Genomic DNA, 26758 nt, shown 5'->3' on the forward strand with positions numbered 1-26758 from the left:
CCTTTGGAGAAATAATGTGTGGATTATTTTGATTTCGAAAACAAATTGGAACATGGTGAGGTTTGCTGCAGATGGGACACAAATCCTTTTTCAAACATTCTTTCACTCGATGGTTTGGGGTCAAACAACAAAAACATTGACCTCGTTGCTTCAATATATCTATCCGTTCATTTGCATTAAATGTAGAGCATGATTCTGATTTATGACCTTTGCTACAAAATAAACACATAACATTTTCGACTGACGCCAGGAATTCATGCGTGTGTGGGGAGGGTAAAGAATTCTCCCTCTTATATGGAGGTCTTGAAGAGTTATGTCTAACGGAAGTAGAATTTTTATTTTTTATTTTCTCTTGTGAGAAACATAAGTGCACTCGTTGATTCGATGATTTATAATTATTTATTGTAAAGGATCTCTTGCGGCTTCGAATTTCTTTATTAATGAATTGCAAAAGAGTTTTTAACTCAAATTCTTTGTCGCTTTGAATGCGATTAAATTCTAAAACAAATTCTGAAGGAATTAATTTCATTAAAATTGGTGTCAATAGATTTGTATATGATTCACCTGTAATTCCTAAAGAATCTAAGCTTCTGATCTGTGTTTTCGCGTTATCGTATAAATTTCGTAAACTTATAACATCGTTAGGATTTTTAACCGGAGTTAAATTCAGCAAAACACTCAAATGGGTATTAATCAAAATGTTTTTATTTCCGAACCTTTCTTTCAATAAATCAATTGCTTTATCATAATTTTCATCACTTAAAGCAAATCCACTAATACATGCTGCCACGGTACCACCGAAATAAGATTTCAAGTAATTAAATTTATCAACTTTGCTTAATTATTAATATGTAATATGTAATTTAGGCAATTTTATATTTATATTTTCAGTTTCATTATTAATCAACTGAATGTTTTGTGAAACTGTATCAACATGGATAGAATCAGAATTCAATTTCTTTATTTTAGAATGAAGTTTCGATTTCCAAAAATTATTTTTTCTTTTATTTCTTCTGAAGCTTCTATATCTTCAGATAGTGTTTCAATGCTCAAAAGATTTTCAATTTCATAATTTAAAGAATTTAAATCAGTTTCTTTTCCTATTAATTGTTCCAAAAATGCTTCCAACTGATCAACTGTTTCGTTTTCGTTGTTGATAGCAACTTCTATTTTGTTAATTAATTTCGTCAACATCGAACGCACGGAACTGTGTTTCTTCTTCAACTTTGACAGGTTTTCAGCCATATTTAATTTCTATCCAGGTATAATTCAGTTTCAATAATTCAATAAAGATTCTCTTACCTGGTTTTTGGCATAGATGCACCAAATGTGCATCGGTAGTTTAAGATTCAGTGGTAATCCAAGTTTGTCGAAAGTGTGGTGGTTCAGCAAAACATATCACATCTCATATCAATAAATCAAAATCAATAATTACCAATCAATAAAATATAAATTGATTTAATTAAATATAATAATATCTCATTCTCAGAAATCGCACATCATCCATCGAGTAACTTTCATTGAATCTCAGCACACTCTCAATGGCGCTCTCAGCACCTTCTAGCGTGAGGCGAGTCTTACCACTGTGTATTACATCCTGGTCCATTGGTTGGATTGTTGATGTAGTATTTGGAGGCAAAAAAAGGGCCATGACTTTATCACTCGTTAAAATGGTTGCATCTGGATGTGCAGAGCAGTTGTCTAACAATAGTAAAATCTTGCAATCTGATGGTAACCCCACACTGTTACAATGCCTTCTAGCCTCTTTAATGAAATGCTCCATGAACCATTCAGTCATAAGTTTGTTTTGTGAAGCAGGAATTTTCATTATTCCTGTAAATCACAGGTAAAAATTTTACTCCTTTCAGAGCTCTGTGATTGGTGCTCATACTCACTACATTACATTTGTAAGTTCCAGCTGCATATCAAAATAGTAACTCTTTCTTTAGCTTCTTTCACTCCTGATGGTGTGCTTTCTTTGCTTGTCACAGATGTCTTTCTTGGCGAACACCGCCAAAAAAGTCCAGTCTTGTCCATACTGAAAACATGTTCTGCACTAAGATTTTTTTACCACTAACACAGAAAATTCATCAATAATTTCCTCTGCAGCATCTTTATCTGCTTAATGTCCCCCCCCACATGCTTTCGGGTAACGAATACAATGTCTCTTCTTAAAACTGTTCAGCCAACCGCTGCTGAAATCGCAGGGCTCCTCTATTTTTAAATCAGCAGGAATCTGTTTTCCATTTTCTCTCAGGAGTGGTCCTGAAATTGGCACTGCCACTCTGCCACTGCCAGAACCACTGGGACAAGACAGCGTCAAAGTTTGCCGATTTTGCTTCTTGCAAAGAATTCAGGTTTTGGATTCCGGTGTTAAAATCACTGTTGCTGTAAAATTTCAACAGCTTTTCTTCATTTTTCTGTATATCATACATGGTCTGTATTACAGTTCCATAAGATTCTGCTACAAACCGAGGAGTAATACCTGCATCCATCTTTTGCAGAATTTTCACTTTTTGCATTACTGTCAATGCAACGTGTTTATGTTTTTCAATGTTGCAAGCAGTAAAGTCATAATTGCATTTCTTATCTGTCATTTTCTTAAAAAGTGCTGAAATTTAAAATATTTTTAATTTATCCACAAAGTAACCCGATAAAAAAAGAAACAAAAATGGCAGCATTAAACAATCTCGTGATAACAAAGCTCTGGAGATGCAACGTGAATTGTTAACTTGAAAGAAGAGATGAGTGAATCATCTGCTTTTTTACCTCGATACAGATTGGAGGGAGAAAACATTTACCCTGATGTCAGTAATTTGGTATTTTTACTATGACTCATTATTATTGGTAATTATGATGTCATTATTCGGTAAGTATTTTTTCTTCAGTATTTTGTTCTACATGTTGCAGTTTCCGGAACCTATAAATTGAATCTTTATATTTTGAGAGGCGACACGGATTTTTGGTATTTGACTGTACTCATCTATGATCCGGGGGTATAAAAGGCAGTATCATCCATAACTTTTGGTTAGGAAATCTTGAGAAATGGTGAGTTTTCAAAAACAAAAGTACTTGCAAACTTTTCACAAGATCTGATTTATCAATGTCCAGAAGTCACCATTATTGAAAGCTGAGGATCTTCGTTGTCCATAGTACATTAAATATGCTAGCTGCATTTATCAAGAACTTCAATCAGGCATAATACACAATAAAAACTGTTCTTTATTTCAAGACTTCAAATGCGCACCACTTGACAAACGGTCTTTGTTCTCTTTGCGCTCCTGCAAAATCTCCTTAGAGTTGCTATATATCAGCAGCAATGCACGCTCATTTGTCACTTAGCATGACTCGCCACTAAAAACCTAAACAAATTCCACCATTCTTTGATGGATGATTTTACATATCTGTGAATTAAGTTATATTGTATTAAATAATTTAAAACAAGACAAACATCATACTTTAAATTACTTCCTTCTCCTTTTCATCAAATGTGCTTATGCTTCAGTCTTTTTAATTGTGTTTAATTATTCAGAGATTTATCTTGTGTATTTAATTATTAATTAATTTTATTTTTATTCTAGGTATTCTTAGTAAGCCAAATGTTTTTACATGTTTTTGAAATTATGATTTTATTAATATTCTAAATAGTTATTATTTTTTTAATAATTATTCATTCTTTAGTTTAAAAGTCTCATGCCTTGAAATTTTGCAGTGTTATTGTATTAAATATTAATAATAATGTACTATATTAAATTTTAGAATCTAGATTTAAATAATAATTTATAATTACTGGTTAACCCGTTAGTTACTGTATTGCCTTTCACTTGAAGGAAATAAACAAAAAATTAGTTTTTTGATATATTAAGAGAGTAATTAAGAGAAAAAATGTAACGGGGGAAAAAAATTATTTTTATTGAACGTAAAAAATGTTGCGAAAATGTGACATTCAAAACCGATCACTTTTGGGATACATGGAAATCTTTGAAATATTTACTATACAAAGGCAGATTACATTTATTACAAACAATTATCATTTGACTAATATGGTATCTGAGTGGTTTTTTTTTTTTTTTTCCAAATCTTTCTCATTATTCATGAGGTCCTTTCTCATTTTACTTAAGGCTAAATTCTAAGAGAAAGATAGTTGTCCATCACAATTAGTATATGAAGCTGAATTCTGCAGTTTATCAGAATTTTCTTCTCTTGTTTTCAGCAATGCCAGCACACTGTTTCTTGGCAAATCTAACAGAAGAATTCGGGTGTCTACAGCAATCTTATAAAACTTGCAACATTTAATTTAGTTGTATCAATAAAATTGGCAAAAATAGGCCGCCTCCATTTTTCATGTTTTGTTTGCATTCTATATACATCACAACAGAATTGTCTAGGAGGTCTTCATCATCCATATATTTATTGTGATTTCCAATATGTTTAGGTTACTTTATGAATACGGTTTGGTTTTCTTTTGAGTATCTCTTGGCAGCTGAATGTGGATCAGTTGTATTAAAGTTAGTTGCCATAGTTAGGATGGAATTGTCATTCCGTCAAACTACTGCAATGTTATATGTTCCAATTTCTTTTTTCTTTACAGCTGTAATAGGATATTTTCCTGATCTGTTCTTACAAATTGATCCAACTGCAAGGAACCCTAGCTCATTCGATTCTGATAATAACATTTGTGACGTAAAAAAATTGTTGAAATATACGTAATGATTTGAATCACATCTAAAATATCTGTGATGTCCATCACATTTAAAATATCTGTGATAACATCTTCACCTAGTCCAAGATCAATCAGTTTCTCTGAAGATTTTCCTAAATATGCATCAAAATGGTGTAAGTACCCTTCATAAGACCCAAACACAAAACTAAGATATCATTTGCTCATTAATAGTAGGATGTGTTGAAAAAACCTTATACTGCATGAAATTGGTGTTTAACTATTTAAATATGGCAAACTTGAGCTAGGTTTTTGGTTTTATCCAATCAATTATTATCAGCTAAATGCAAGTTTTTCTTGATATTAGTATATGTAGAGCATATCATTGCTGCACATACTAATAGACAACTGACATCTTTAACAAATGACCAGTCAAGTCTTTTATGAAAAAGACAAACATAGCCAGTAGAAAGCCTATAAAGCTCTTTAACATTTACACTCTTAACAGAAAGAGAAAAAAAATTGCCAGTTTTTCTGATTTGTATATTTTGGACATTCTTGGGTGATATGTTCCAAAAGATTCTGTTTGTTCAACTGTAGATATGTTTCTATCATGCATTTTTTGATCAGGCATTTTTTCTAAAATTATTTTCTTTTTTTGCCTTTTCTGTGGATTCTTTATTGACTGACATCACTGCATATGCAGAAAAATTTTTCCTACCAGTTTCTTTTTTATAGATGATTCAAAAGTTTTTTTTATCATTTTTTGATAAGTTTGATACATTTTTTCCCATTTTTTTAGATGAAAACATCTTGAATTAGCCTGACATTGAATTTTGGGCATTGAAAATTATGACTTAACACATCATTATCGTTGCATTCTCTGTTGGTCATTAAATCTGTTTCTGCTTGGGCATCATCATCTGATGAAAACTCTAAAACATGATCTTCATCTGACTCTTTCAAAAATTTCAGTGCTTCATTAGAAGTTAAAAAACTATTGTCTTGGTTATCCATAATTTTAGAACTGTTGTTTTGTGGAATTTGTAAAAGAAAATGCCAATATCCACAAAGTAGTGTTTATTCATAAAGACACTACTTTGAACTGATATTCCGTATTTGCAATATTTAAAAAAAGCGTATTTATACCAACATAGATAAAATAATAACCTCACCTTTTGACTCCATCTTACTGTCTAATGTTTCTAGAAAATTCGCATGTCTTCATAAAATCATTTGATTGTTTGTGCTGTCTATCTGAAAGAAAAAAGACTTTGCAAAAAAGTTTCAGCAATTTTATTTCCATAAAGATTTTTAATAGGAGACCAATATTTTTTTGCCCAGAATCATTGAAGTTTTATCTACAATATACAAAAAAATTAAAGAAAAAAACAGAAGTAAAATAAAAGTGTTTTCACTAATGTTGCAAAAAATGCAGTGTCGGTCATTAGCAGGTTAAGCATTAAATAACACAATAAATGCAAGTACAGTTAAAAATAAATTTAGTATATGTTTAAAATTTTAAACAGGTCATATTTTACAGGAATATTAATTTTTGTTAATTATTATATAGGAAATTTACATTGTGGATGCTTCTGATGACCAAGTATTTGCCTGTGTCATGCATAGTGAAACAACTACAAATTTATACATATCTGATGTTCAGAGGATGAAATTTTCCCTTTCTTTGGAGAACATTCTTTATGTAAGCTCTCAAGCTAAAGACAGCAATTTCCAGAGGTTATATTTTTATTTATTTATATGCATTCTTTAGTTAACGGTAGTTCTCATGCTTGTTAACCCTCTGAGTGACATGATCACTTTTATCCATTCATAAGATTTGTGACTGTTTGTATATATGACTTAATTCTTTAAAATATTTTGCTCTCTGTTATTTTAATGATTTAAGTATCACCTTAATGAATGAAAGATATGCAAATTAAAGAGTCCGGTACGAAATGCAGAGTTAGCTAATGAATGATGGTGGGAATAAGTTCTTTTGAGCAAATCAAAAAATGCTACTCAAAAGGTTAATGCAGATTTGTTGTAATGAAATCATTTAACTCGTAAAAGTCAGTTTAAACAATTTCTTTGGATTTAAAAAAAAGGAAAAATGAAAAATCAGCTTTGGTTTCTCAGATTTGAATTTGATCTTCCACTTGTTAGATGTGCATGCTAACCATTTAAGCATCGAGAACACACACGGAGAGTAATGTGATAATTCCTTACAATCTTCAGGCATGAAAATCAGTTGACCCACTGCAGGTGATGGTGAATTATCATCTAGGAAACACAAAATATTAACAGTAGTTTTGCCAGGGATTGACCATGAATCTTCCAATTGCTAGCTGGACCTAACCACTTGCAAAGAAAGTATGAGAATTCCTTACTGCAGAAATAAAACAATGAAATTAAAAGTTCAAAATAATTACTAGATAACAAGAGATTAAGCTTATAAATATGTAAGCTATATTTTTCTCCTAATCAGATGGGAGGAAAGTAAATACAACAACAACTAAAAAAGGATCTACCTGAAACTTGCAAATGAGCCATTTATATATTGCTAAAGAGATTGTAAATCATATTGTTGCGTTTTTCTCTTCTGACACCAGTTGTTGCGTTATATTCTTCCTTCGCGTTCGTACAGGGTTCATATAGATTTGGAGTGAATAACGATGACACTACTTGATGAAGTATCAAAACACACTTTATTGGCCAGTATTGTCAGAGCAGCTCCAAAGTACGTTTACAGTCGTCGATAAACTACTATAAACACGCTGACATGATCAGCGACACAGGATCCAGTTTATCAGGCTATCACGGTGGAGACAGCTTCATGGCAAAGCAGAATTGGGAGTACAGCTCCCAACTCTGCTTGGTTGTTCTCGGAACTATACATACTCTCGAGACTCTCCACGCTACAACTCGCTATGCACTCGACGATACTCAGAGCGCAGCTCTCGATTCTTCGGTTCAGTCGTTCCCAGAGCTCAACATGCTCTCTTGACGATGCACTAACCGCGATACACTAACAGACTCCTTCGATGAACTTGGCACTCGCTGCCCGGCTGTCATCTTGATCGATGCCACAGGGATTGACTTGCTAGACGAGACACCAACTCGATACTGACTATCTCGCACTCTAGGCGTGGCACTCTCACTCACCCTCTCGATGAGGCACACTCTATACTTACTGCACACCAGCAGGGACCATGTAGCCCCCCGGCCTGTGCTCGAGAACATTCCGGGTCAAACCGGGAAGAACCCGTTCCAGAAGGCTCTCCATCCATTCATGGCACATCGCCAATTATGGCACCAAATAGCCAATTTCTCGCCAAATGTGGCAACCCTGCCACCCTATGACAACCCTAAAACTGCCTTGCGGGGAAGCCACCTTACCGCTCCTCTACATTTCGTAATACTGCCCCCTCCCAAGGACTGCACCTCCCGGGCAGAACAACCCTTGGTCAGAAGCATAATTCGATACAAACAAAAGGTTCTAAAGCAAACAAATAACATAACTAAAGAAGCAAATATTTACACGATATATAAGTTATATACACAAATTAGATACATAACAATTTTAAATTATATGCATTAAAGTTCAGAATGAATTGCAATCTCAGTTTATATAAAATATACCCGGGTCAAATACTTTTCCACTGCAGTTCTCAGATGCATTTCTGTTTTGCATATCACAGTATGAAGATTCAGTCCTTTGAGACTTTTCATCCACAGAAAGATCTGAAACAATTTGTTCACCACTCTGAAGTTTGTTCGCATCGTGTGTAAAGTTCACCTCGGCATTTTCAGCAGCTGGTACATGCACATTTTCCTACGTTTCCGGAGAACCAGTTCCGATCTTTGCGCCAGGGTCGCGAATAGAATCCGATCCTTTACAAGCAGAAGTATCTGGGTTTAGAATCAAGTCCTTGTCTACAAAATCTGCACTATGAGACGCACATCCAGTTTGCGAAATGAGTGAATTTTCTCGCAATACTGGAGCACTCTGTGTAAGTTGTAAATCAGTTTCTTCCATCTCAGCACCACATGAATTTTCAGATGTTTCAATACTTGCTAACTGTGGCTTGGTAATTTCACTATCAGTTTTGACGAACTTAACAGTCACATTTTCATTTTCTTCCACTTCAGCCACTTGAAAATCGAAAGCTTTTTTCCCATTTTTTATTTCTTCATGTTTTTGTTGTTTTCCTTTAATCCTGTTAGATGTTTCATCCATTATTTCTTGATCTTTCTTGGGCAGTTTGTTAGCTACTTCCTTCATTTCTACATCGTCTTTTATGGCTCTAGTTTCTTCTGTAAGCTCCCCTTTTACCTGTCGGAATTCCTCTCGCACCTTTTCTTGGCCGACATTTGTTTCTTCTCGTCGGGTTTTCTTTTTCTTCTCTTCCAGTCCGGCTTTCATCTCTTTCAGTCCGGTTTTGATCTCAGCTGTCATCTCTTTATATCCAGCTTTTATCTCATCATATCCGGCTTTTATCTCAACCAGTCCAGCTTTCATTTCAGCCTTCATCTCTTCATATCCAGCTTTCATCTCAGCCCTCATCATAACATATCTGGCTTTTATCTCAGCTAAAATGTCCATCAAAGTCTTCATTTCTTCCGCCATGGCTTTCCTCTGCAGGCGGGTCACTGGCATTCACTCACAAATCCCACTTCTGACACCAGTTGTTACGGCGTTCGTGAGGATTTAGAGTGAATAACGACGACACTACTTGACGAAGTATCAAAACACACTTTATTGGCCAGTATTGTCAGTACAGCTCCAAAACACGTTTACAGTCGTCGATGAACTACTATAAACACGCTGACACGATCAGCCACACAGCTTCCAGGTTATCAGGCTATCACGGTGGAGACAGCTTCACAGCAAAGTACAGCTCCCGACTCTGCTTGGTCATTCTCTCGGAACTCTCGAGACTCTCTACGCTACAACTTGCAATGCAGTCGACAACATTCGCACAGCTCCCGACTCTTCGGTTCAGTCGTTCCCAGAGCTCAACGATCGACGCCCTCTCGATGATGCACTAACCGCGATACTCTAACAGACTCCTTCGGTGAACTCGACGACCCACTCGGCACTCACTGCCCGTCTGTCAACTCGATCGACTCCGCAGGGATTGACTCGCTAGATGAGACACCAGCTGGATACTGACTATCTCGCACTCTCACTCGCCCTCTCGACGAGGCACACTCTTTACTGACTGCGGACCAGCAGGAACCATATAGCCCCCGGCCTGTGCTCGAGAATATTCCAGGCGAAACCAGAAAGAACCCGTTCCAGAAGGCTCTCCATCCGTCCATGGCACATCACCATTTATGTCGCCAAGCGATTTCTTGACAAATGTGGCAACCCTGCCACCCCTTGGCAACCCTAAAACTGCCTTGCGGGGAAGCCACCTTACAGCTCCGGTACATTTCGTAACAATATGATGGAGCTTGAAGAAAATGTATTAAATTTTTTAAACTTCTGAAAGTTCTTTGCATTTTGTTGTTTAGTTTTATATACAGGAAACACTTTTGGTTTCCTATTTAAAACATATACTTGAACATATAAACAATGTGCAATTCCAGACGCTTTATTTTATTTTTGCATTACTTATCTTATTTGTCCATTTACATACATGACCCATAGGCTTTACTACTGCACTTGGTGTGCATATGATAGTTTTCTGTGAAACATTTTGTTTGGAAAATTAATATTTTTCAAATATTTCTATGTTGGGAGAGTTGGCTACTCTGTATGGCCGGATTCTGGAAGACTGGTGCAGCCAACTTGGGGATTTCGACTATCAATAGCCAGTAAGTGCTGACCCATGTGACAATATGTATTTTGTGTTGTATGAATTTGAATATTAGTAGCTATGGAGCACTGGCCCATATATAGTAGGTTTTTTATATGAAAAAATTTTTTGAAATGAGGTCATAACTTTACAGTGAGCCTTTAGAAAGGAGTTTTGTGATAAGAAATGGTAAAGGAAAATTTCTAATGGGAAGGCAGTTAGTGCATGGGTGAGACAGTGATGTAATAATGGAATTATGCAAAATGACATCCATGAAGAAGGACAATGGGAATACTAGAGAACATTCAGAGAAGAATGAGTGCTTGTAATGAGAGTGGTAAGTGTGAAACAGCTGAAGGAATGAATCAGGAAGAGACTGTGAATTTGTTTCACAAGTTACTATACGAAGTATAGTAGTGGCATGTATGTTAATGAACAAGTTTAGCCAAAAAAAAATAATAATAATAATAATAAATAAATAAATAAATTGTTTGGAGCTGTCTAATGAACGTCTAATGTCTAATGAAGGAATGAATCAGGAAGAGACTGTGAATTTGTTTCACAAATTACTATACGAAATGCACACAAAGTATAGTAGTGGCATGTATGTTAATGAACAAGTTTAGCCAAAAAAAAAAAAATAATAATAATAATAAATAAATAAATTGTTTGGAGCTGTCTCTAGGGTCCAGTATATTATTTTCAAATGGGTTATCAAAAATGTTTCACCCTGTTTAAGTATTAATTTTTTCTTTATGTTTAGAAAATTTCTAGCCTAGCGCATATATTATTTTTTAAAAAAAATAATTTTAGTGAGGAGCGTCTTGCTGATATACATAAAGTGCATGGTCTACGAGGTGTTTATATTGCGACTCAGTTGAAACAGCGTGCTGGTTCAAATACAACTTCTGAGGATTTGATTTCTGTCATCACTTTTGATAAAGGGGGAGAATGGAGCCTGTTGAAGCCTCCTCCTATAGACAAAGAGGATAATCCTATTAAATGTGACATAGTAAGTTCTATCATTATTTTGAGCTACTACTTCTATTTTATTATAGTAAAAGAAATATTGAATTCATGAACTAAACCTGTATGAATTGTAATCCTTTTTGTTTTTTAAGAATGATGGATGTTCCTTACATTTAACTCAGAAATTCAGTCAGTTGTATCAGAGATACCGTGCACCGCCCATTTTAAGCAAAGTATCAGCTGTTGGTTTAATAGTTGCTTCAGGTAAGCCTAGTTAATTTATTGGAAGTAACTTTCCTGACATTTATAGTATTTTTTTTAAATTCTATTTTTTTTTTAAATAAATGAAGCTCTACCACCTAATATATCATATCTAATTCTTAAATTTTAAACTGCCTGAGAAAAGTTAATATTAGTTTGCATCATCAACAATCTTTTGACATCTTTTCATGATGAAATACATTTAAAATATCAATAAATAAATTAAACTTTTTTTTTAATTTACATATTATTGCAACTTAACTTAGTAGAAGTTACCAGATTTTCAGAATAAGTCAACCTCTGATAGCCATGCACATAATGATACTTCAGGCAATCATGCTAATTTTAGAAAGTAGCTAAGAACTTAAGTTCAAGTGTGAGTCAATTTTCTTTTGCTTATGCGGAAAAATACCAGTGGCTTGCATATAATTTCTTCAATAGCTACACAACAACTAAATATCAATACTTTTTACTTGTTACAGTTATAATTTTATGTTTATTTTAATATGCCAATTTATCATAATAGTAATTGAAAACATTTAATAAGTTGCAAAAATTGTCTTCAGTTTCTTTTAAAACTGCAATAATTCTATGCACATTGAAAGTTCATATTATAACTCACAGCTTCTCCATAACTCGAAAACACTTATAAAGTTTAGGACTGTAGCTTTATTTCACATCTCTGTAATTACTTTAACACTTTCGCCACAAAGGCGGGAACACTGAACACTCACTTCTCCAAAGTGAGAACAAACGCTGGGTTATTCCGTTTTTTCACTGCACTGCACTCTGGAAGCATTTTCTACATTTTGCAGTTCATATATCAGGGAGGTAAGACTGAACATACATGTAAAAGCGAAAATTTAAGTTATGAGATATGCTAACAGACATGAAGTTGGTTGAGTGTCTGAAACGTGTTTTTGAAACATTGCAATGTAAGGAGCTTATTCGCCCCACTAAATTAAAAATAAACAGTAGTTAGGTGTATATGCCTTGTTGGCCTTTAAGAGGTTAACACAAGATAAATAAAAGGTATGGTATAATGCTGATTTGGGCTTGCTTTAGTTGATCTAAAATAGATGTTTAAATTAAAAAGATGTCATTCTGCCCCTCCTCCTTAACAAAAAACAAAAAAAAAAAAAAAAAAAAAAAAGAGGGAGAGAGAAATCACATTGTTTTAGAAAAGTTCGGAACATTTTCTAGAGTTGCTGCAATACTTCCTAGGACTGATGAGTTGTATTAGTGGCATTGTCACAACAGTTGTTAGCTGATACCAAAGTATTGAAAAATCTGTTTTTCATCAGTGTTACACTGATCTCAGTCTGTAGCTGTAATTTTATTTGGCATTGTAATGGCATATCCTTCACAATTTTAACTGTTTTTTACTTCCTTGTACGAAGTAAAAAGGAAGTATTGTAATCTCGAAAAGTTTCAGGCAGCATATTTCAACGAAAATATCCATTTTGACGGCTATCGAATGCAATTTAATGATGTTTTTGCATGATATCTATACGTAAGGACAGAATAAAAGACTCGTTTCCTCCGAAAAAGTTATAAAACTACGTTAAAATTAATTCTGAAGAGACTTTTTTGTGGCGTCTGTACGAACGTATGTGCGTACGTACGTATCTCGCATAACTCAAAAACGAGTAGCCTCAGAATGTTGAAATTTTGTATATAGGACTGCTATAACGTAGATGTACGCCTCGTATTTTGGTTGCAATCGGCCGCACCAAACGTATATAAATATATTTATATATATATCCACTCTGTTATCCAGTTCAGTGATCTCAGTTTCTTTACTCTTATATGTTTGTAAATTGTACATTTTTTGCTTTAAAAATGATTGAATTATGTTGTTTTTATCTTCCAGTTAAAGTTTTTATGCCTTTAGTAAATCTGTGTGCAATATTTTTAGAATTATCAACAATTTTAAAGTTGTTTAAGTGCTGCTAAACGTTTTTTTGACGGCAGCCATTGATTGTTTACATTTGAAACAGCAGACTAGTGGATTTGTTGCCAATCTAAAGAAACTTAGCTTCGCAACAACAAAGATAATGCCTTCATTTATTATTGCAAATTAAATCATGCTTAATCCTTTCTGGAATTTTTTTCGAGGAAATAAGTGTTTAAGATTTACTTCATAATTTTTAATATAGATATTTTGAGTTTTTATGTATTTTTGCCTTCTCGCGAAGTGAGAACTGAATTAATTGAATGAGAAATACTCAATTGTCTGTGAAAAACTGTTTCTTTTTTGTTTTATTTGCTTAATTTCTTTTATACATCATTCTAGCTTTATTATTTATTATAGTATTTGAATAGAACATGTGGCAACAATTAGATAATTATATTCTTTAAATGATATAAATTTTGTGCATTATGAGTTATAATATGAATGAAATATAATACTGTTAAGTGAATCTAGCGCCAGAGTGTCACAATGATAAACAAATACTAGTGTGAATTTTAAAGAATGCATTTATTCTATTGTGGTTTATACACTGTCGGCGAAGTAGATTTAATTTAATCCAATAAGTTTAAATGAAATGCAAGAAAAATTGCGTATAATTTAATATTCCGTACAAGGAAGTCATGTGGTGTACACATCAGATTTTTTAATTATTATTATTATTATCAGTATCATTATTTTTATTTCATTAAATCTGTAATATACCTTATGATTCTTTGTCATATTGATTATTTTTAACATGTAATTGCATGTGAGACTGATGGGAAACATGACTTGGAGTTAAAAAGAATCCACATGATTTTTCTTCTGCTTTACTGATTAGTCATTTAATATGTGCAGTGTTTGGTTTTCATACTTTTAGTGAAATTTAATTTCTTTGAAATTCTGTAAGTAATAAATACTTTCCTACAAAATAATAAATTTTTAATTTAGTGGTAAATATTTTGCAGTCAGTTATTATTATTTCAGTAAATTAATCTTCCATATTAGTTTAATATATGAAATCAAATACTTAGCTTTGTATAATCATTAGATTTCTTATCATTTTGTATAGTTTGTACGTTGTTTTTTTAAGGCGTTGTCGGTAAATCATTGAAAGGCCATCCCCGTGTGTTTGTTTCATCAGATGCTGGAATTAACTGGCGTGAGGTAAGGACTTATTGTTTGCTCTCTTTAATTGATTACTGTTTTCTTCCATTTTTTACTGAGTACGATTTGAGATAAACCTTTATTTTTATTATGAATGGTAGTTTTCTTGTTTGTTTGATGAATTGTGTATGTGTGTGATTATTAGAAAAAAGAAAAGAAAAATAGACATTTTTCTAAAATAAACTTTCAAGAATTAAGTAAAAAAAAATCTTGAAAGTTTGTTCTGGAATTTGTTTTTTAAAGAAATGTTTTCAAAATTTGTAAAAATGAGTTTATCTTTTGTTTATTTATTTACTGAAGGATTACATCAGTTTTAAACTTTAGAAGGGAAAAAAAAAAAAACTTTCTGATTTCCTAGGTGCTGGATGGCAGTTACATTTATATGGTTGGGGATTATGGAGGAATTATTGTAGCTGTTTCATCATTTATCCATCAAGAAACGGATGAAGTATTGTAAGTCAATCTACAAGTTGTAGAATTCATATTATAATTTAAAACAGATAACTTAAAATGTGAAAGATAAAACATGCTACAAAAGTAATGAAATGTGTATATTTTTACAGATATTCAACTGATGATGGAGAAACATGGGATTCAGTAAAATTTGTTTCTGATGGTAGCAAACCAATCAGAATCTATGGCTTAATGACTGAGCAAGGGGAAAAAACTACCACTTTCACACTTTTTGGATCAGTCAGAGATCGTCGTGAGTGGTTGCTAGTTAGATTAGATCTTCGGCATGTATTCAGTAAGTTTATGTATTTTCTGTTTGTGTAAAGGAATGACAAATCGATGAAATTTATTTTATCTGTGGTATAATGTTTTGTAGCCTGAAAGAAAGAGTAAGAAATATAATTAAATATTACATAAATTTTTAATTAATTTTCACTGCCTGATTTTGATTTTGATAAGAATTCAGTCTAATGGATTTTTAAAAGGCAGAAGTAATGAAATCTTTTAATAGTATTTCTGATTTTTTACAAATATTTTTATTACTAATTTTGTTCTTGAATCTTGGATGACGATGCTTTAGCTGAGATTTGCTTATATGAATCTGTTTAAGAAAAAACATAATTAGGTGTGTGCAGTGTATTTTAATGTAACTTTTTTTTTCTTCCTCCAGATAAACATTTTTCCAGTAGCTTCTCTCCTTGTGTTCTAGTATGCTTTAATTAAGATCCTCTTTCTCTGAGCTTAGTTTTGCAAGAGGATTATATAATAGCGATTATATTTTATGAGGAGTATTAAGGAAAAAGTATTGCACATCTCAGGGAAAGAAACAATTCACACCTTCTAAGAAATGTTTTGCAATTTGGTAAATGATATGAAAAACCATTTATTGGCTGAATCACCAAAACATTTATCAGATTATTGAAGCACTTTTCGTTTCAACCATAAAAATTTACATGATTGCTGATATAGAGTTATTTTGTTGCAGCTGTTTCCGTATTGATGCTACATATCAAGTGAGTACCAGATAACTGATTAACCGAGTGGAAAAGTAGTTTAGCAAACAAACATGAGCTAAAAACTGCCTGCCTCCTTATCTCATATGCGAGATATGATCTCATTTGTAGTATTCAGCATCCTTGTCTAGCAGATATCATAATTTATATCGAACATTGTATTGTTTTCTTAGTATTGATTTGTATGTGTTCTGTCTAAGAACCTGAATACCAGAAGATGAGTATGAGAACTTTTCCAGTGAATATCGCTGAAAAGTTTATCAAAAATTGCAACTTTGATCACTTTAATGATAAAATGAGATGTCTGATTTCTATCATGTTTATTTATTCATCATCTCTTCTGACTGCTCCTAAGTGAGCCCAACTAAGATATTGCTTAGAAATTTAGAAATACTGATGACTTTCGTTTATTGACATTTCTTTGCTCATAAATATTTTATTATTGCTCTTATTTTGAATCCGGAAACATGTTTTCAACTACAGCATCATCTCAGAATGTCGCCACACATTTCTCGATGGCCAAGGATCGATTGAGGAAACAAGCTTTTCCAGTCTATCACCCTGAAATGTTATGCTAAAACAGGCATAGGTATTCTTAGCAGAGTGAGGTGGAGCATCATACAGCTAAAGTATTTAAACTGTTAGGTTTTAGGGTGATAGATTGTCTTTTATGTAGGTTTCTGTCAGTTGTAAAATATCATCGCTAGTAATAGTGGCATTATTAAAAAATATGGCCCTGATGTTCTAATTGCAGGAGCTGCACACCAGACATTGTTTTTAGGACAGGATTTTTTTTTGTGTTTGTGTGTTACGTAGAGATTCTTTCTTTTCCAGATGGCATAATCTTGTTGGTTTGCGTATCTATGCATAAAGAGTCATTTTGTTGCTGAAGATCATTTTGCAAATAATGGTTGGTCCCAAATTCAATACCTTCAAAAGGACATTGCACACATTACAACAACCTTGTCCATAGGAAATAGAATCTGAGCATGATGTGGATGCATTATTCCATCGCAATTCAAGTTTCTCCACACAGTTGGCTGGGGATTACAGTATTCAATGCTAATTCATCTTTGTCAATTTTTTAAGACTTTGCAAGAAAACTTGTGTATGTGGGCAATCTTAAATTTAATAATTGTTTTAATTGTTCTGGCTCAAAACATATAAACCAACGGCAAATTTTGCTGTTTTGAAGATATTTTTAGGAAGGTGATATATTTTTGTTGTTTATTGGGGGGGAGGAAGCCTGGTTAATTGGTAATTGCAAATCGAGGTATGTCCTGTCATTAGCTATAATTTTAATTTTAATTATAACTTTCATAGAATGAACTATATATGTATATTCATTAATTTTGTTTTAAATACTATGCTATCCAGTAAAGACCTGTGTTAACATAAAACCTAAAGAAAACCTTATGAATTTATGCTAAAAAAAGTCTGAAAATGTTCAAATTTTAACAGACACCCAAAATAATTTAAAGGTTTTTTTTACACTCTCGCTGAGCTCGCAGGCTACTAGTCTGCTGTTAACCCTTTCCGGCACGCTACCTTTTAAAGTTGGAGTTTTGATTTAAAAAAAAAAAAAAAAAAAAAGGTAGGCAGTCTAATTAGGCCTAGAGGAGTACACAAATAAAATTTTGTGAAGATAGCACTTATCGTTTTAATTCTGTGGGTGTGCCCAAAGTGGGCACACTGATTGAATAGACCTTCGAAAAGAGTGCTGAAACGAGCATTGCTGTCAATGAACTGACCGATGAAATGCAGAGAAACAACAGTCTCTCAGTTGTCCTAGATTATCGGTGAGCCCGGTCTGGGCACACCTAGGGTTCGCCGTTTGATTTTAGGCAAGATTTCAAGGTAAAAATTTAAAACTAGTATAGAATAAAGAGATTAGCAGACAGCCCAAAAAAAAAAAAAAAAAAAAAAACATAGAAATTTCTTTTCAAACAATTCGTTTTATAGTCAAAAAAAAAAAAAAAAATCTGGAAGATTTCTTTGAAAAATGAGGGTCTTAAAAAACTAAACATGGCTAAAGTATATCGACTGGTTTGTGTTGAGCTGCCATCTACTATAAATAAAGAAGGTTCAGAGTAACCTATAGTAACATATAAATCCTTTTTCATTCAATTTTTCTGTGCATACAGAAGGAAACTTGTAGGTATGTCCAGACCGGACACACTGTGCCGCAAAGTGTTAAACACATTCCTGCTAACCCATTTCTTTTCTTTTCTTTTTTTTTTTTTAGATTTGTTATTAAGCATAATTTTCTCTAAACTTATGCTATATACAATTCAATAGCAAAATTACACAAATTTCAAAAGCAACATAGCAGTATATGTTTAGAATTCCTGATGCAGCGTTAAGTACTGGCATGCATTTTTACCTCCCCCTCCAGTCTTTTCTCTTCATCGTATCAGTGTTTCAGTTTTCTTAGGCCGATATAACATATCCATCTATTTCAAACAAAAAAAATTGTTTCATACAATTTTCCTGCCTGCTTTACCACTGAAAGATTTTTTTTCCACGATTTTTTCCTTTCTTTCGTAAAAAGTTATAAGTTGTTCACTTTCAAGGACTAATCAGTGTCAAATGTCCTGTCATCAATCATCATTTATATATGAGAAGTAGTTTGCCCTTTACATGGTAACCCCAGAACGATCTGTGGTGATTGGCTGTTTCGTATCATGTAACAAAGCAGAAAATTTTAGTAAGGGCTTGTAATTTTTTTTTGGGGGGGGTCTTTTTATTATTAGCATTCTGTGTGTTAACTTTATTTATTAAATATCTTCCCACTTACACCACATAAAATTCAATTCAAAAGCAAAATCATGAAATATTTAAAAACAGCAACAGCATATCTTTAGATTATTTGACTGCTGGAGATAAAAATGGCCCCCCCCCCCACATACAATAATGCTAAGGCTTATTTTCAAATTATTGAATTTGTTAATCAAAAATTCATGAAAGTTTTACAAAATATGAAATACAAAATTTAAAATTTGATCATACAGGGGCACATGTTGAAGTGGAGGACTACATTATTCAAACTTTGATGCCGTATTTACCGTTATTATTTCACAGTGTGAGGAACATATATACATTCATACAGATCTTTTGTTATTTAATTTCTTTAAATATAATATTTGGTGGCAACAATTTGGAAAGTGATTCCCCATTTTAATGGATGATGCAAAATTCTGTTTCAAGACTAATAGCACTTTTGGGCTCATTTATTGAAATATTTTTATTTCAATGCAGACTACCACCTTCAGTTACAAGGTTAGAATTGAATCTGTTTGATACATGGTTCTAGTCTTGTAACTGAAGTTCGAGGATGGTATTTGTCTGAAGAGTTCAGTTCGATGGTAAATATGTGATGGAACCATTTCTTTAGTATGTTTCATAAGATTATTTTTTTATCTACCAGTTTGCCTATATTTTTCATAGCTTTCTCAGCTACGATAACTTGAACTCATTAGGTATAAACAGAAACTAATTCATGAAGTACATTCAGGATTCATAAAATCTCATTTTATAATTGATTTTTTATAGATATCAATCTATACGACTGTATGTAAACAGATTGATGTCGATATGGTTATACACTCACCATGATGTATTTGTAGGCATAAACTTTGAAATTTCTCAAAAATTTTGAATTGTTATAGAAATTTATTGAAGTACATCCATCTTTGTACAGGAAAACATAATGCCAGTAATCAAGTCAACGCATTTTCGTAAACTATTGACTAGTGTGTTAACTTGATGCTCTTTAGAATTTTAACATAAACTTGAAATTAATTGTATATTTTACTTTTATTTCTTATTTTTAGTTCCTTTAACTTTTTGTTATATTACTATAATATTTATTTATTTTATTGCAGAACATGATTGCCGACCTGAAGATTACAAGTTGTGGAGTCCTCATGCACCAAATCGTACTTGCTTGCTAGGTCGCGAAGAAATTTATGAACGCCGAATTTCACATACCTCATGCTATAATGGTCAGAATTATGAACGTCCTATAAAAACAGAGAATTGTCCTTGTGAAAGGGAGGATTATGAATGGTATATTTTTATTGCATGCAGAATTTTTGAAGTTTATGCATTCGTTAAATTGGTGACATTTTAATAGTATTAACCATATTCTTTCTAATTTCCTGTTTGATTTTTCTGATACGTATAGTATTCCTGCAAAGAAGTGTTTTGAATAATCAAGCATTTGAAAATTAAAGTGATTGACTTTAATTATTTTATTTATTAGAATTTGTAGTTATTTTGTCTTCAATGATTTTTTACAAGAGAAAGGATGTAATAACAGTGAGCTTGAAAACAAGGCTAAATCTACATTTTGCAAATTAGTAATTTCTGTGTAGCATATCAACCAGATCTTAATCATTTTTAAATCTGTGTGAATGGATGTTTCAAAGGGAAGTAAGGAAAATATCTTTTGAATGATTTTAAGTGTGATATTTTATTTTACGTCATATGGAATGAAATGATTTTCTTGTTTGAGTTATAAAGCCATTTCAGTCACAGGTGTTATGAAAAAATTTTTGCTTATTTATGCTACTAATATGAACTTTTTTAACTGTTCATATTTTAACTGTTCAGACAATATAACTAATGAAACATATGCCTAATATTATATACTATATACATTCATTATAAATTTTAAACATTAATTGACACAAATGTAATGCATAAGTAATTGAAAAATCTAATTAATTTTGTAGTTGTAGTCACTTAATTTATAAATCACAAGAGCCTGTATTTCATGAATATAGTAATGAGAGCATGTAATAATTAATTTATTTCAAAATATAATAGAACTAAAGGACTTATAAAATGGAAATTTTCCTGTCTATAACTTAAATTTCACTCTTCCTGTTTTAAGGCTGAACTAATTTCATGCAAAAGTTAGAATAGAATTACTAAAATTGGCCAATTTGATTACAGTGTTAGTAAATGGAGATGGAGAATGTTGCTGAAATGGCTAACCACTATACCTCCCAGCTGGTGTAGTGGTACTGACAATTGTACCGATGGCCTCGGGTTCGAATCTTGGAGAAGGGATGGATGTTTGTAAGTGTATAATGTCTGTGCAGTAAAGGCAACATTTAAAATATATGACTGGCCAAAAAGTCTTTTCAAGAGGTTGGTGGTTGGGTTAGAGGGGTTGGAGAGCCTCGGGCAACCCCTTTCCAGATGCCTTAGAGTGGAATTGTACAGTTAGTATGGCAGGACTTTACCTATATATTAGCACTGACAGACTATACTACCATATGTACCACACAAGTAAACAGATTTATAAGTGGACATGGCCATTTTTCTTCTTTTTACTAAAGCTTGAATTTAGAAATATACATCAAGTAAGTTATAATATGTATTACTAATATTATTAATGTGTATGGGTTGGATAAAAAATATCTAAATCAAAATTATAACTTAAGCTAGCAATAGCCCCTTAATTCTTCATTTTAATTTGGGTATTTCCCTTTTATTCTAAAAATAGCACTGCTTAATAACTTTTTCTGGACTACATCACTTCTAGATTAATCCAAATCACATGACTTTTGCATAATGCTCTGATGAAAACAACTTACATGAGACTTCGGATAATAATAATTTTTAGAGCATTATTAATTATTCAGTCATGTACATCAAAACCAAAATTAATTAAGTCTGAATTAAAATTTCATTCTGAGTTACTGGGTGCAATACTTTACAACAAAGTCTCTTGTAAAGTATTGCACCCAGTAACTCAGTGGATTGCCTTAAAGCAGTGGTTAACATCAATATAACATCAGTCAATGTATTGTCATTGGCTTCAGTGCAATTTCTCTGGTCAGCAGTTATGTCAGTTAATCTGGAGAAAAATCACATTTATGGCGCACCATTTTGTTGAGGAAAGCCAGTGGCGCATTGACCGTGACTGGTGCTCGGAACATGGTGGTTTCTGGCACCCGCCCCCCCCAAAAAATGTAATAATATGGTATATATAGAATATACTTGTAATAAAAATGTAATACACGTAATAATGAAATCTGCCTTAAGGTACACTTAATACTTAAATAATCTGCCTTAAAAATAGTCACTACCTAACTACGTTTCTACAAAATGCTATACAGTTTTTCGGACTAAATGGTGCACAGTTTTTCAGAATAACAGGCTCACGTTAGGCTTAAAATTTGAGACAAAAAATCAAGCCTAGAATTCAATTCAGAAATGTTTCTGTGTCAGTGGAAAAATCAGACCATACGCTCATCTGGAATTAGTTAAAAAAATATTATTTATTTTATGTATAGTTGCTTTAAAGAAAACGCAGTTTTTAAGCAATGAAAAAAGCTAATGTATGGTATATTTAAGTAGATATATTAATACAATTAATTATTATGTATACATTTTTCTTGCCTTTGATGGAGCAAATTTATCAATTACTTCAACAAACTCGGTCATTTCAGATTTTTCTCTATCCACTGTTAAAAATGGCTATGTCATTTAGGCAATCTTGTCCCATCATTGATCATAGATATTCCAAAATAATTTTAATTTGCTAAAGAAATGTTCACAGCTAGCAAGTGATACTGAAATAGTAAGGAGCATTTGGAATGCGAGTTTCAAGTTTGGAAAAATGTTTTCTCCAAATGAGAATATAAAGGTCAGAAGTTCTAATGGTGCTTTAGGTTCAGTTTCTTTCCTGCTCCGAAATAACATCTTGCAGTCACATATTTCGACACTAAATCTGTTCCATAGAAGTCTGTATTATAAAATTCGCCCACATTTTTACTTCCTTTTGCAAAATAAAGGAAGTACAGTACAAAGTCCGTAATCCGGACTCGTCGGGAGTTCTGCGATTCCGGATTAAAGGTTTTTCTGGATTATAGATCATCAATTTAAATCTGGTGAAATGGCATGCAGAAATTATACAGTTAGAAATATGAAACTGTAATTTATGAAATAAAAAGCAATTATGATCCAAAGGGTATCAAAATTTAAAAAAAAAAAAAACTTAATATTTATTTGTTTATTTTATTAAACATTTCTTTCAATGTAAGTTATAAGTTGCTTCATTTTTTGCGCTAAATGCGCATGCGTAAACATTAAATGCACGTGTGTAAACGCATTACGCACATGCATAAAGCATACAAAAAAAGTGTTTGTGGCTTTGAGGTCCAAATTATAGATCATTCTGGATAATGGACGTCCGGATTACAGTCTTTGTACTGTATTATAATTGCAAAATATTTCGAGTATCATATTTCAATGAAAATATCCATTTCAATCACTCTTGAAACCATTTGAATGATGATTTTGTGTGACATCTGTTTGTGCGGACAGAATAAAGGACTGTTTTTACTAAAATGGATTTAAAATAGGCTCAGAAGAGATTTTTCTTAACATCTGTACATATGTACGTATCTCGCATAACTCAAGAAGGAGTAGCGGTAGAACATTGAAATTTTGTATATGGGACTGGTATAACGTGCAGTTATGCCCCCCTTTTTTCATTGCAATCGGCCGTACCTGTCGTGCACTTTGTTACCTGGCTTGGTGAGCTAAATTTGTTGCTAATTTGTGCATTTTTAGTTTTAAAGTTGATTGAATTATGTGGTTTTTATACCTTTAGTTAATCTGCATGCAATAGACGTAGAATATTAACAATTTAAAAGTAAGTGGCAAGTTAAGACTAACAAACCACCATTTGTGGGCATTTGAAACACAGTAGAATAGTGAATTAAGTCAGTGTGTACACCTTCTGTGTCTTTTTGCTGAGTTGAACCAAAAGTAACTTCAGTTTTGTGCGCAAAAAAATATTCCTTCTTGCCCGCTGGCCGAATTACTTGTTTTTGCATAGAAACTCGAATTTTAATTGTAAAAATTTGTTTTTTAACTGTTTTAACTGTATTTGGTGTTTTATATTTTCCTGTATTTTACAATTTTTAATGAAAAATTTTTGAGTTTTTATGTATTTTTGCCTTGCCGCAAAGTGAGAACTGAATTAATTGAATGAGAAATGAATCTCTAATAAAATTCGAGGAAATAAGTTTAAATGAAATGTAGCAAGAAATGTATATAATTTAATAGGCCATACAAGGAAGTCATGTGGTGTCCATATCAGATTTTTATGATTCTTTTCGAGATTGTTATCAACATTATCCTTCTTTAATAAATTTTCAATGTCCGGTAAATATCCAAATCTAGAATTAAGAACACTTAGTTATGTGGATAGTGTACTTATTTCCTGCTGCAGATGATCATGAACACTTTTCACAATGTGAGAAATTTCACTTTCTGCAGAAAGGCCAATATCCCCAGCTAATTCTCCAGTCGTTTGTTGGTGTCATCTAACACGAATTTTTTGATAGAGACTTTTCTGCTGGTAAAATCAATGTCTACATACCTAAAGACTTGTGACATTTGTTCTCAATAAGCGATTTCAGGAGTCAAATCAAATAAGCCCATAATATTTATTTCTCTTGATGTCTCTTATTAGTTGATTATTATAGTTTAGTTGCCGTATTAATAATATATCAAGGTCTAAAGGGTATAAAGGTCTAAAGGGTTATAATATAGTAAAAGACTATATTGTTTGTTATTATTTTAAAATGACAAGCATAAGTCGTGCATTTCATTAAAAAAATATAAATATTTTACTATTTTAGAAAAATAAAGTATTCTGAAAGAAAGAAGAAAGAACGATATACATATTTTATTGATTTACTGCAAACATTATTTATAACATATTTTATCAGGCAAATCAAGAAGCGAAATAATTAATTATATTACAATAATTATTAATTTAAAATTTATTTCATAGAAATTAATCAAAATAAAAATTGAAATTTTCTGGAAAATCTTTTATGTCTTAGCGGATAATTAATATTTTCCATTTCTGTAAGGGGAGGGGAAAATTTTTCTCATATTATTTTATTAGCTCAAAAGGGCTGTTAGTACTGAACAGGATATTAGTCTCAAAAGGGTGTCTTGTATCAAAACATTTGAATGCATTGTATCACTTTTCAAATAGTTACCACAATGTTATTGCTCAGTACTATATTTAAGAAAATTAAATAATGAAGAATCTGCATGAATGTATGTATTTTTCTCACATTGTGAATAAATGACAGTAACTAGAGTCATCAAATTCTGAATAGCATAATCCTCAACACAAATGTGGACACCTGGAAGCCTGAATTTTGAATTTGTTTTATTACCTGTTTTATGTTTTGTAAGACTTTAACAAATTTCTGATTAACAAATTCAACGATTTCAAAGTGAGCAGTGGCAACGCTGAACAGAATAAAACATTTTTATCTCTGTCTGTCTATCAGAAGATGAACTGTTTTTTGATATTTTATGATTTTTCTGTTGAGTTGTTGTGTCTGCACCAAGAATGTGATATTTAAATAAATAAAGTAAACACACAATGCATTAATAATAAAAAGATTAAAAAAAAATTTTTAGAGCAATCGTAGTAAGAAAACTGAACATTGATATAATGAACTCAGAAAGGACTGGGGGGGAGGAACAGGAAAATATAATGCCAGCACTCAATACTACATCGGGAATTCTAAACATATACTGCTATGCTGCTGTTAAATTTTGTTAAATTTTGCTGTTGTATTGTATAAGTGTTGAATTGTATGCATAAGTGAATTGTATAAGTGCAAGGAAAGTAATGCTTAATAATAAAGCTTAAAAACAAAAAGAGTTAGCAAGAACGTAACAGCAGACTTGTAGACTGCGAGGTCTGCAAGAGTGTATAAAACCTTAACAAACTCTTTTGGGTGACCGTTAAAATCTGAAATCTTTCAGATTTTTTATTATTATTATTTGATTTTTTCCTGACCAATGGTCAAGCTAAACTAAGCTAGTCATAATGCTTTCATGTAATTAAGTAGCTATGAAAAATTTTAAAAATTTGACCAAAGCATTCATCCAAGACAGCATTTTTAATTTTTTAATTTTCTTTTTCATAAGTGATGCACTTATAATCAAGCATATTAATGGTATTTGAGTTTATCTTTTATATTGAGAATAGTTTTATTGTTTCCAGATGTTCTGAGTATAATATTTGGGAATTTTTGTAGTGACTTTGGCTTTAAAGAACAAGCTGATCAGTGTGTAAGAGATGAAGAAAGTGAAGCAGATCCTTATGCAATCCCTGCTACCTGTGTTCCTGGAGAATACTATAACAGAACTCAAGGGTATAAGCTTATATGTTAAATTTTTGTCGCAGACTTAATCTCATTCTAGAGCTATGTTGATTTTTTTTTTAAATAAACCACAGTATTTTAATTTTGGGATTGATTCTTGTTCTGATATCTGATTCAACTTTTATTTCTGAAAATTATAAATACTGAAAAATATTTCATTAATAACATATAAAAATACTTCAAAGACATGTCTAAAATTTTTTTAATTTTGAACTATTAATTACAAAAATTGTACCAAATCAACATGTTTTACTTAT

At 32.2% G+C, this 26758-nt stretch overlaps 1 protein-coding gene across 1 annotated transcript in view; it reads left to right on the forward strand.

Moving 5' to 3' along the window:
- The window catches only part of LOC118195509 (sortilin-related receptor-like), a 195337-nt gene that overhangs the window by 34655 nt on the left and 133924 nt on the right, over positions 1-26758 (forward strand). Inside the window, exons 7-14 of the mRNA XM_085813545.1 lie at positions 6234-6400; positions 11278-11476; positions 11586-11697; positions 14742-14815; positions 15174-15268; positions 15379-15563; positions 20166-20349; positions 26376-26492. Of these exons, the coding sequence (XP_085669671.1) occupies positions 6234-6400; positions 11278-11476; positions 11586-11697; positions 14742-14815; positions 15174-15268; positions 15379-15563; positions 20166-20349; positions 26376-26492 (1133 nt within the window). The remainder of the gene's footprint in view (positions 1-6233; positions 6401-11277; positions 11477-11585; positions 11698-14741; positions 14816-15173; positions 15269-15378; positions 15564-20165; positions 20350-26375; positions 26493-26758) is intronic.

Source organism: Stegodyphus dumicola, chromosome 3 (genome assembly GCF_044657685.1).
Source record: "Stegodyphus dumicola isolate Sdum_Otavi_A_Nest chromosome 3, ASM4465768v1".
In the NCBI taxonomy this organism is placed as follows: Eukaryota; Metazoa; Arthropoda; class Arachnida; order Araneae; family Eresidae; genus Stegodyphus; species Stegodyphus dumicola.